At 44.1% G+C, this 12,169-nt stretch overlaps 1 protein-coding gene across 1 annotated transcript; it reads right to left on the minus strand.

Moving 5' to 3' along the window:
• Nucleotides 1–3,703: 3,703 nt before the first annotated feature.
• Nucleotides 3,704–11,889, minus strand: LOC117836127 (uncharacterized). The gene is made up of 6 exons (XM_034715504.2): nucleotides 11,218–11,889; nucleotides 10,720–10,796; nucleotides 10,330–10,378; nucleotides 9,898–9,991; nucleotides 5,380–5,524; nucleotides 3,704–4,151 (listed from the first exon to the last, which is right to left on the minus strand). Exons 1-6 carry the CDS (start codon nucleotides 11,705–11,707, stop codon nucleotides 3,783–3,785), a joined length of 1,224 nt encoding a protein of 407 aa, XP_034571395.1. The 5' UTR covers nucleotides 11,708–11,889; the 3' UTR covers nucleotides 3,704–3,782.
• Nucleotides 11,890–12,169: the final 280 nt, after the last annotated feature.

Raw genomic sequence — 12,169 nt, forward strand, 5'->3', positions numbered from 1 at the left:
TGTTCACACTCGAACCCACAGACCTAGACGCAACCACCCTCCTAAACCTACCAAAAGGTACAACCTCGTCAAGGGTGCTAAAGGTCGCGGCGGCAGAGCATCCGCCCGAACACAACAACCGCGACAGCAAAGTATCCGCCCGGAGCAACAACCAACTATGGCGGCAAAGCATCCGCCAGACAACGACAACCTAAGCAACCTGAGCGAGGTGGACGAATCGAAGCGAGGGCAGGCACAGAAGAAGACTCTCTTGCCACTTCGCAGATGATAGAAGAATGCAACGAGTTGCCATTTTGGTGAGCATCTTCAAGCTCACTCAAGTGGGTGGCTGGGTGCCAAAAGATACCCATATGCAGCTGTACAGTATAGCAGAAACTTTGAATGAGAGACAGTAAGAGTTGCAGTTCAGACAGAGGTAAGAGGTAGCGTACTCTACTGGTTTACGCAGGAAGAGTCGAAGTTTGGACAGCAGTTCAGTATTTGCCTTATGATGAATCTCAGAAAAAGTGCTTTGTATTATGCTCCTATTATCGACAACTTTCTCGCTTAAATCAGATGCTTCGTGCATGCTGATCATTCCAGAAACAACCATTGTATCTATTCGCAGGAGTAACTCACAGAATGTTGATGATTGCACTGCTTCTAGAGGGACACCTGAAAGGGCTCCCGTGAGAAAATCAAAGGTGTAAAGGTAAAGAGAAAGACATATGAAATGACATCTGAAGGAAGTACAGTTTCATAATCTGGATTCTGACCCGACTAACTCCATGCTGAAAAATGAGAATGCACCTTGCACTTCCGTTTCTAGCACTTCTATTTCCTGAAGAAGCGATTTATTTTCATCTTGCAGTTTCTTCAGCTCCTCCATGGCCAGAAGCCGCTGCTTGTTTAGGGACAGGATATCTGTGATGTACAAATTATTTTACCTATTAATCAGAAAACCACAGTGATGTGAATCTAGTTGAAAACTGTGTTGTCCTTGTAGCCTCAAAGCTGTCGCAGAACATAAAACTACATTGAACAAAGAAGGAACTCCGTTGAGCCTGGCTGAAGAGCTCCATAATGTCACCCTTGCGTTGTTCCCTAGCCAAATCTGTTCCCTGGGATAGCAGAGATTCGGGGGGGGGGGGGGGGGAACGACCGACCTGTGCGAAGCTGTCGGAGACGGCGACGAGGAAGGTGGCGGCGGCCCAGAGGAAGGCCCCTGCGGCGACGACGCGGGCGCGGTCGTAGCGCGCGGCGGCGTAGGCGGCGAGCGGGTAGCAGGCGGCCTGCACGGCGGAGCGGCACAGCGTGAGGGCCCCGAGCCCCGCGGCGCCTCGTCGGCGCGATCCATGGCGGAGACGGGAGCGGTAGCAGGCGGCCTGCACGGCGGAGCGGCACAGCGTGAGGGCCCCGAGCCCCGCGGCGCCTCGTCGGCGCGCTCCATGGCGGAGACGGGAGCGGTTTCGGAGAAAGAGAAGAACTTTCCCCTTTAACCCCCTCTCTTTCCTCCTTTTTCAATCCGACACCCAGACTATTCATAATAATGGACTGCGGGTTGATTACACAAAACATCAGGGGTTTTTCTACAAAATTACCACGACGTACGAAAATCCGAGCAGAGGCGTTACTTGCTTTAATAATACGTAAAGATTGGTACCTCTCGTTCGTTCGTGAAGAGAGAGAGGAAGAGGATAGGAAGGCGTGCTGGCAGCTTCATCCAACCTCACAGTGCTCCAATCCACGGATTAGCGAGACTGAAGAAAGGAATTTTTGTTAGGCCGTGAAATTAAGTTCAAATTTCGTTGCAGTAAAATCCAAGTTCCAAGCAAAAATTGCATATAGACAGTTGGAATCCTGGTTGCGTTTTCTTAAGCAAAAATGGACATGCCTACACCGACCGTGGTGCTGGTACACCACAACAAAAAAAGATACGACTACTGCTGCGAAATTTCCCTTGGGCCCTGTGGGTTGTGGCCTATGGCCCATAATGATTCCAAGAAACTTCTTCCCTCCCGCAGCGGCACCCGATTCTGGGCTCAAATTGTAGAGCCTAGAAGACCACGTGATTCGCTGGGCCTAATTTTTTTCCCAACAAAATAGCACATAGGCTATTTTCATGCTCTTTCATTTTCAACTTATTTCTTATTTAATCAATTGGTTCTTGATATTGTTGTCTGTTTTCTGTACATTGCTGCAAAAATCACGACCTTGTTTGTATATATGGACCTATTGTCGCCTATATTGTTAAGTCGACCCAAGTATGTTTTTTTTTGAAACATTGGCAGGAGCACTGCCTTGCATGTAAGAGAGAAAGCAGTTCATAAGTACAAATGATTGACGATTACATAGAAAAATTTTATGCTCATTGACTCTAGAGTACTGGGGCTTAAAGTAGCACTTCCTCTCCCAAAAGCGGTGTCCCGCAGGCTCTCTGTCGTGTTAGAATGTCCATCTTGATGAGCTCCACAACCTGATCCGATCACCTTGTAACATTGTCAAACGTCCTCCGATTCCTCTCCTTCCGGATGTTCCAGGTAGTGTACATAACAATTGCCGCAACCGATCGCCTTTGTTTAGCGTTTAAAGGGGCACCCTGTGCCACCACTCGTGAATATCAGGTGCATCAGCTGTAACTCTATTACCGTCTGGACCATTAAGTAAGGTTGCTGCTGAACCCATCCAATTCAACACCAAGAACCATACCTCCTTTGCATAACAGCATTGCAATGTGATGTGGATTGCCGTTTCTGGTTGCTGATCACACAACGAACACATTGGTGAACATGGCCACTGTCTTGCTAACAATTTGTCTGCAATTTTGCTCTGGACAAGGAGCCAAGCAAATTTTTTTTGTTTTCCCTCAGCATGTGCCCTCCAAATAATGGCTCCTTTCAGGGATGGGAAAGTTCCTTGAAACTGGATCGAGTATGCTGATTTGGTGGTGTAGCTTCCAGTAGATGTCCAGTGCCACTTGATGCTATCTTCTTGCTCATTTAGTTGTATGTTTTGAAGCATGTCCCGCAGTGTCAAGAACTCAGCCAAGTGTTCCAGTGTTGCTTAAGTTGAGCAGCTCATCCTTGACTGTTCTATTTTTCCTCCAAGCTAACTTGAACAGATTTGGGGCAATGTCCATTGGTGCCTTGCCCTCCAACTAGCTGCTTTTCCAGAACTTAGCTTTTGATCCATCACCCAAAGTCACCACAGTGCTAGCTCGAAACAGTTGCTAATCAACTGAGTCACATGGCGTCTCAGTGCCAACCCACGGCCTATGAGGATCCACCCATTCATACCACAACCATCTCAAGCGCAATGCCCTGCTAAAGAGCTGTAGGTCCAGCAATCCCAATCCACCAAGTTGTTTAGGTAGCGGCACCTTCTTCCAACTCACCAAGTATGTTTTGGTTCCGTTAGTTGTGATTCAATCTTTCTAAGGTGTTTCCTCGTCTTTTCGAGAATTTCTAGACTGTTTCTCTACTTTTTTTGTAGCCACTGTAGTTGAGTGGGTATCTTCTTTTATTATCAAAAATAGATTACATGCAAGTCATGTAACTAATTTGGTGGCCTTTTTATTTACGCGTATAGGAGGAACATGAGGTCAAATCGCTTTCGTTACCACAAAGAGAAGCGAATGGATAGAACTACAAATGCCTACAAAAAGCTAACACCTCTCTCAGAGAGAGCTAGTGTCGTCGATCGATCGATGAATTGCTTGCACATCTCATTCTCGACGAAATTTTATAATTAAGTAGGAATAACTGATTTAACGATCAATAATGCAAATCAGCTATATATTAACTTCACAAGCACTTGAGGAGGGTTAGCTCTTTCGCCGACTCCCCGCTGCGCTGCTGCTGATCCTGCAGGTTATGTTGCCACCCCTGCCTCCCCAGGCTGATCTCTAGGTTCGGCACGGCAGCGATCCTTGATGGCGCCTGCTGCTGCTGCTGCTTGTTCATCGCCGTCATCCAGCATCCTTGCTCTGAACTGCCGCTGATGCTCCTGCCGCCGGTCATCGACGGCGAAGGCACCGCCGTCGACGACCAGCGGCTCGCGACACCTGCGCTCCAATTCGATCTCCTGACGGCCGTGTCAGCAAGGCCTGTGTGCAGACGCCGTGCCACGTTGTCCTGACCCAGGACGTCTTGCTGCGCACCTCTCCTCCATCCCTGCAGATCCAAAACATCATGCACGGAGCTGTTGTTATGACAATCGATCTTGTCCGAGCTGACACATCGAGTGCAATGCTGAATGCCAGCCAGCTGAATGATTGATTGGAAACTCTTAGGACTGTTTGATACTAGGTGCTAAACTTTAGCAGTGTCACATCGGATGTTCGGATGCTAATTAGGAGGAGTAAACATGAGCTAATTATAAAACTAATTGCAGAACCCTGTGCTAATATGCGAGATGAATCTATTAAGCCTAATTAATCCGTCATTAGCAAATAGTTACTGTAGCACCACATTGTCAAATCATGGGCTAATTAGGCTTAATAGATTCGTCTCGCGAATTAGACTCCATCTATGTAATTAGTTTTGTAATTAGCCTATGTTTAATAATTCTAATTAGCATCCAAACATCCGATGTGACATGTGCTAAATTTTAGTGGGGTGTATCCAAACACCTTACAGTTGTAGCCCTATATCCCTTGCCTACATCCTGTGAAGTAAGGACCGTGAAGTAAAAAGACTAGATATATCATTAATTTAGAAAGTGTTCAGTGTTCTTGTGAAATGGATCTAGCAACAGTTGAACATGTTCATGCATGTGGCTCAACTAAGCACTGGCGGTGGGCCAAACTCAAGTTAAGACATTCTACTTTTGCCTGGAGTGAGTTGCTCTGAGGAATTGAGAGAGAGAGAGAGAGAGAGAGAGAGAGAGAGAGAGAGAGAGAGAGAGAGAGATGGTATTGCCGGTACCAGGCAGAAACATTGAAGATATGTTGTTTGTCGTCCCCTACACTACTGATCGAGAATATTATTACTCCCCTAATTTAACCCCTTTCTTGGACCAGACTGCAGAAAATAATGATTCAAAGCCCGTACAGCAATTACTTCCAATAATCCTTCGATGGATCTAAATCGATCCTTAGGGTTCATATGGAGACATCCAGGAAGCATTATGGTCTTACGGACCACCGAGTTATTGCGATATTCGTTCGATCATCGACAACATTGATCGATCCTATGATCCGATGGACCACGCATTAGATTTTAGGCTTCAATTTGCAACACACGTACGGAACTACACTTTGATTGAGAAACCGTGTAAGTAGTATCCAAAGTACTAGCAGCTAGCGTACCCGATGTACGTGTATGTGCGTATGTGCTGAGGTGAGAGATATGATTGCGAGATGCTAATCATATACTATATACCATGTAAACATGTAATCACCTGATGATGATCTTGTGAGAGCAAGTAGCGGTTATGGTGGGCAGACATGAGGTAGGGGCAGGGCAGCGGCAGCGGCAGCCCGCTTTGGTGTGCGAAGGGCGGCCGCAGGCACCAGGCGACCTCCTGCTTCCCTGCTGCCAGCATTCTGCATCATGCAAGCGTGCATCATCAATCAGTAGATGAAACCGTAGCCTCAATCATGTCAGAAGGACTTGATTCTCACATATACATGAAACTTCTCAATCATACGTCCTCTGATAGATAACTAATTGAAGTTAGTTGCTATCTGCTGCTTTCTCCATTGTTAAATACTCATTCATCCCAAATTATAAGTCATTCCAAGAATCTTGGAGAGTCAAAGTATCTCGATTTTGACCAAATTTATATGATAATATAATAACATTTATGATGTCATCTAAGTATCATTAGATTCTTCATCAATTATATTTTCATAGTATATCTATTTGATGTCATAAATCTTTATAATTTTCTCTATAATTTTGGTCAAACTTGAGATGTTTTGACTCTCCAAGATTCTTGGAATGACTTATAATTTGGGATGGAGGAAGTATATGATGTTTAGTTTGTTTTTTAGCTAATTAACTTTGTATATCCGTATATATTTATATACTACTCCGTATATATGTAGGGTATTGTATTGTACGACACTTCCGTTGGCAAAGTAGTTTCGTTGCTACAGGTACGTACGTACTAGCAACTTCTAGGCCGTACGCGGTACCGGTACGCATGAGAGAGAGAGAGAGAGAGAGAGAGAGAGAGAGAGAGAGAGAGAGAGAGAGAGATCAACTCTCGTGACTGGGGTACGGTACGTAGAGGAAGAGACACAATGAATACCGGCCCCAACATGCGGCAAAAACAGTTAAAATCATCAGATTACCCGAACAAAGATGAGATGCACGCAGGGGCAGCAGAGCAGGACGCTGCAAGGAATTAACTCCAACAGTGGCACGAGACCAGCAGACCAGAGGGGAGGAGGATCTAGCCGGCCACATGCATGGCACGGCATCCTGCTGTGTCTGGGCATCTAGCTCTTGTTGCTCTCACTAGGCTACCAGAGGCAGAGGCAGAGGCAAAATGCATGCCACGCACTCACTCACCATCACAACAAGCAGATCGAACACTACTGGACTGAGCGCACCAGTGTCGACGAGTGTGCGTTAATGCAGTGGCCGCTGGCAGGTTGGCTTGTCCATGCTCGCCACTACGCGACCACCATCACCGTGCAGCGCAGTGCGTGGTATTTAAGCTGCCCGGCTAGGGCAGGGGCGCTGCGTGGACGCAGGCTTTCGGTCAAGGGCAACGGATGGATGGATGGATGGATGGATCAGCTGAGCCGAGCTGCTTGTCCCCCCGGCCCTGCACTGCACACCCCCTTGTCTTGTTCTACTTGTTTCTTGCCAAGATTCCGGCCACACCACTCGATCGTCGTCGCAACGCAATGCATGACCCCTGACCCTGATGCGGCGCAGGGGGACAATTGATATGGATCTGAATGACAGTGAATGAATCATCACAAGGGGGCTACTAGGATCGGAGAGGAGACCTGCCACTGCACTCACTCCTCCATAGGTCGTGTGTACCCTAGCCGGCCGGCCTCTTGCACATAAGTATGGTATGGCATGCACATATTGGGAGACCTCAACATCATGCAAGTTTGGAGTCAAGGAGAGAAAAATTCTTGGAGCCCATCATGATCTCCTGCTTGCTTGGCCAGTAGCTGATGGAGCACAATGTTCTTGCAGCATATGTGACTCGATCGCGCTAGGCTTTACTCTGCGTTTAAAGGCGTGTCCCCCATGCATGCATTACCCCTGGCTGTTGTATCTGTAGTATGCGTGTGTGTGATGGATGGCTCGATTCTATCCCCTGTGCGCGCAGCAGAGCAGAGGGATCTGAGCAAATTAGTTGGGGCATCGCAGGCATATGCATGCATGACGCCAACAAGGGTTTCAGCAAAGAACTAGCTTTTGCATGCGTGGGAGTTTGGGATCACCAGCCAAGGACGTGAATCCATCAGACATGCAGTACAGTCACCTTAATTGCTGTCTCGCAAAAAAAATCACTTTTTTTTTGAGAGGTAAGGTGCCCACTGAACAAAAGAAAAATAACAGTCGGCTTATTAGGACACGTACTAAAGATATACTCCTATATTTATAAGGCATGGTATAACTTTAGCACGATCTTTCAAATTACACCAGAAAAATCAAAAGAAAAATCATAGTAACGGCTTATTATAGGACACGTACAGTGGACGAGTTTGCACCAGGTGCTTGATATGTGCTAACAAGGTGGTTAAGTCTATCTAAGCACCGGTTTACATTGTAAGAATTAACTTTTACATATGTATTTAATCGTGTAATAACAACATCTATCATTAAGCACTAATGTCTAAGCATCTTGCATGCATTATTGTGCATATCCTTAGTACGGATGGCTTGCTTTTTTTCTTATAGTAATCATGCTCCTTAAAAGGGTGAGAGACTAATTAGAAAGGGAGGGGAGACCTAGAAAGAGTTATATAATATGACCGTGCAACATTAGAAATGTTTTCAATCTTTTAAGGAAAATTGTGGTCATACAAAACGTCTTAATCTCAATGCTCCTATATGTAAATCGATGTTTAAAAAAAATAGTTCTTAGTATAGAGTTAAAGAAACCTCAAAATCAAACTACCTATAGTTTGTATGCGCATACAGGCGAAAGCTTTTCTAGCAACAAAGTAAGGACAGAATAGAAGCTTCTAAATGAATGTTGATATAGATTGTCTCTTTATTCAATTATTGCCCGCCAATCTTCCATTTTCATCATGCAATATGTGTTTTAGCCATGTTTTTTTTTATCACAAATAAGAGAAGTTTTCAGTTTTTGAATTTAGGCATCCAACCTTGGCTTGATTGATATTGTACATATTGCTCGCCACAACTGCATAATTAACTAGACAACTCGTTGGTAAGTGATTATCATACAAATATAGGATATTGAAAAACATCAAATGTATTGTACCTCAACGTCTATGATTCTAACATTACATATTGAAGTATAGGTTTGAATAGTAGTACCTAGTAAAATAGAGTATATGTGGTCAAACTATTGAAATTTGGCTAATGATATCTTTACGAATATTTCAATCAATCATCTGCAAATGATGTAAGTAGATTTATCTAAAAAATTGCTTCATATTACATTTTCTCATATGATTTTGCAAATGAATGAAATGAATTATATTTGTGAGCAAAGTTGTGCTTTGTGGACCATGGAAAGGTCAAAAGGGTACTTGTTTTTCTGATTGGAGAACAAGCGCATGGCTAGTATTCGGATTTAATAAAAGAAGGTGAATTGATCTTAACTATTATATATTGCGTATGAAATAGACATGCTTACTGCTACAGTATTGTACAGTTTATACTGCGACTTCTATGTTAGGAAAATTTAAGCACCACATTTTATTATTATAGCGTGATACTTGGACCATATACATGAAATATGTGCATGGATATCACTTCTCTAATATGATCTTTCCACACATACTACAGATAAAATTACGGGATTCATTATTAGTTATCTCATAATGAATGAACATGTGTACCTCTGCTCCCTCTAATTAGAAAAAAAGAGTGCCACCTTCGCATTAAATGTGTATGACCGGTTGTTTAAATTTTGACCAAAGATGTTGCTATAATATGCAGTTTAGTCAGATGGAAATTGCTGTAACTAAATTTTGGTTAAAAAAAAGGAAAGATACTCCCAAGGTTTTGTACAGTTTTTAACATACGATGGTCAAAGTTTGGTAAAAAGTACCATCCTACCGATTTTTGAAAACATGCATTAGATTGAAAGTACAATATTATTGCAGATGAATTATGGGGAAGCTCAGTATATACACCCATTTCACATGATAGTCTAAGTTTAATTTTCCACAAGTGCGGTATCTCTTTATTGAGAAAATGTTCCCTAGAGGTGTGTGGCAGGTTAAAAAAAATCCCATAAAAAACCTTTATTGCAACATGTGGAGTTTTGACTTGTTAAAGTTGGAAGAAGAACAGCTCACACACGAAAAAGCGCATGACTGAAGCTAGGGAAGGTGAGAAGTAATGCAATGCAAGAAGGGTGATGCATGACAGCAACACTAGTGGTTCAAAGATGCCTTTTCCCCATGATTGGTAGCGGCTTAATAATGCCATAGATATGACATGGTTGAGCGAGTGCATTGAGCAGTAAGTGTAAAAAAGACAGGAGAGATAAATTTTTTTTCTTAAAAACGATAGACATGATGCTGGGAGTCTGACGACCGTGCATTATGCATAAAACATTAAAACTCATGCGCAGAAAGTATCCGATGCATAAGTCATCCAAATCGACAAAATAGAGGATGCAGTTTCGCAGCGTTAAATTAATCAATATTATGCAAAGGAAATAAATATATAGGGCATTGCTGTACCGAATTATATATGCAATACTAGCTCAGTATTATAGTAAGGCGGCGATATGTATACAAACCTAGTATTCGAAGTAGTGATGTGGTTAAACGCTTCAAAGCCATTCACTTCACAACCCCTCTGCAGAAAGCCCATATCTCTCATCTGGACATGGCCTGCAGAAAATTATATATGCACGTCAAATCACTTAAAATATACAGATGGGATATATGTCTGTATGAACGTATGGGGTATTCGATCAGTAAGCATTTAATTTGCAGATATTTTACTGCAATAGTAGCTCAAAGACAAATAACACTGCTACTACTCTTTTTTTTTTAAGAATGGCGGTAGTGTTAGCTTTATGGGACTGACTGGAAAAATTAACCAGGCACGCCCCACGCCAATAATTCAGCTAGCATTATTTGATATGACCTTACTGAAGAATATCAACTCAGGAAAAGAAATGTTTCTGGAGCGAAGCAAGCTAGCTGACATCTAGGTAATGTTTTACCTGCAGCACATGATCTGTCTGCCGTCGTTCCCTTCACTGTTCGATACATCTGGGTCAAGTAACATCAAGCAAATAAGAAATTAAAACAAAGGCAGGGAAAGATTAGACTGGGGCCGCCTTCTGCTGCCATTTGGTTTACTCTTGCAACGCGCTAATTGTATAAGTTAGTTGTAGTTGACGTATATTAAATTAATTAGTCAAATGAAGTGGATGAAAGAGACAATAAGTACTTGGCGACAGCTACGAACAGTGCCAAGAAGAAAAGGGTGAAAGGGGCTGATCAAGAGATCATCTAACAGTGCTATCTTTTTGTTTGGTTCTTGAATCATGAGAAACACTAGTAAAGCAGTAAGTACCGAAGCTACAGTAGAGATTCTAGTAATAACTTGCCTGCAGGTGGCTCTTAACATGAGCCAGTGTGAGATCCTTGACGTTCATCAGCTCCAACACTGACTTTGGTGTTGCTCCTACAAAGAAAGGTACAATTCTTACTTTGCAACCAATAAAATGGAACTTTACTAACAAGACTGAACAATTCAGTTAAGTGCAAGCTACAATTAAGTCAAAAGAAAACGAGGGAAAACACCCCATGCCTAGACCTGAAATTTTTGCAATAGGCAGACGCATGAATCAACACTCAAGTGAGAGGATGAAGGCAGATTCACCAAAGATTAATTCCAAAGCAGCAGTGACCTCTTAAAACGTCTAGGTGAAGAGATTCAAGAACAACGAGATTCCTAACGTAAACAACTTTTGAGCAATTTAAATCCCCATGCCAATTAGCTCATGTGATTAAGGACAGGTGCAAAACCAAATGAAGCAGAATCAATTGAACAATCTAACAGAACGTGATGTAACGGTGGAAACAAGGGACGTTCTCGAACGTACTCTCATGGCCGCCGAGGAGCTCCACGGCGTGCACGAAGTGCGCATGAAGCGCCGTCGTCCACCGCATCCTCGGTGCCCTGGAGCTCCTCTTTCCACCGCCGCTGCCATTCCCAGATCTCGTCGTGCCTCCGGATAACGCCGCTGGTGAGCTTTTCTTGAACCTCTGGATCTGGCTAGGTTGGTGCAGCCGCTGCTGTTGGGTGTCGCTTTGGCCATCCTGTTGTGCCGTCGCCGTCTCAAGTCCAAGGCACAGCTTCGGCTTGGCGGCGAAGAAGCCTTCTGTTTCGTGGTAAGCTTCACCACCACCTCCACCACTGCTCCCGGCGTCGGCCGGCGAAGGAGGGCTGATATGGAGCGAAAGATCGGTCGCAGCGGCAGTAGCAGCCATTGCAAGTTTATGTGGCACTTCTAAATTGAGAATGGAACTGTGCCTGTTCTTGTTGGAAGAGAAATGGATCTTGGTGATTAGGTCATGAGTGGCATATGACATATGGTTGCTGTATAGCTAGGGCCGGCCGGGGTTTGTGCGTGTGGGTGAGGAGGAGGGCGTCGAGTAGATGCCTAGAGAGAGGAGCAAAGTTTGGTAATGATATGGTACAATTATAGGGATGCAGCAGCTAGGGAGGTTGGCCGATGATGGTGGAGAGAGAGAGAGAGAGAGAGAGAGAGAGAGAGAGAGAGAGAGAGAGAGAGAGAGAGAGAGAGAGAGAGAGAGAGCACCAATATAATTTTCTTGTATGCCGTTTTGAAGGGGTGTAGCGTAGCACTGAGACATGGTCCAAACCGATGGATGGGATGCATGGACTGCAAACTGATTTGACATGATATGTGTGCACCCCTCTGAGTGAATGTGTCGTCGTTTATATTGTATGCACTGGTGTTCAGCATATTCCTTCATCACCGTGCATTCGGTCAAGTGACAGAACACGTACGGTGTTTCTCCGGGCTTGCA

This window comes from Setaria viridis, chromosome 9, assembly GCF_005286985.2.
Source record: "Setaria viridis chromosome 9, Setaria_viridis_v4.0, whole genome shotgun sequence".
Taxonomy (NCBI): domain Eukaryota; kingdom Viridiplantae; phylum Streptophyta; class Magnoliopsida; order Poales; family Poaceae; genus Setaria; species Setaria viridis.

Excerpts from the sequence above, each read along its gene's own strand:
- LOC117836127 (XM_034715504.2), bottom strand. The coding sequence starts at position 11,707 with ATGTCATATGCCACTCATGACCTAATCACCAAGATCCATTTCTCTTCC. Across the intron at positions 9,992-10,329 it reads AGACAGATCATGTGCTGCAG|GCCATGTCCAGATGAGAGAT; the intron begins GTAAAACATTAC and ends AATTTTCTGCAG. Across the intron at positions 4,152-5,379 it reads TCTCACAAGATCATCATCAG|GGATGGAGGAGAGGTGCGCA; the intron begins GTGATTACATGT and ends TTGGATCTGCAG.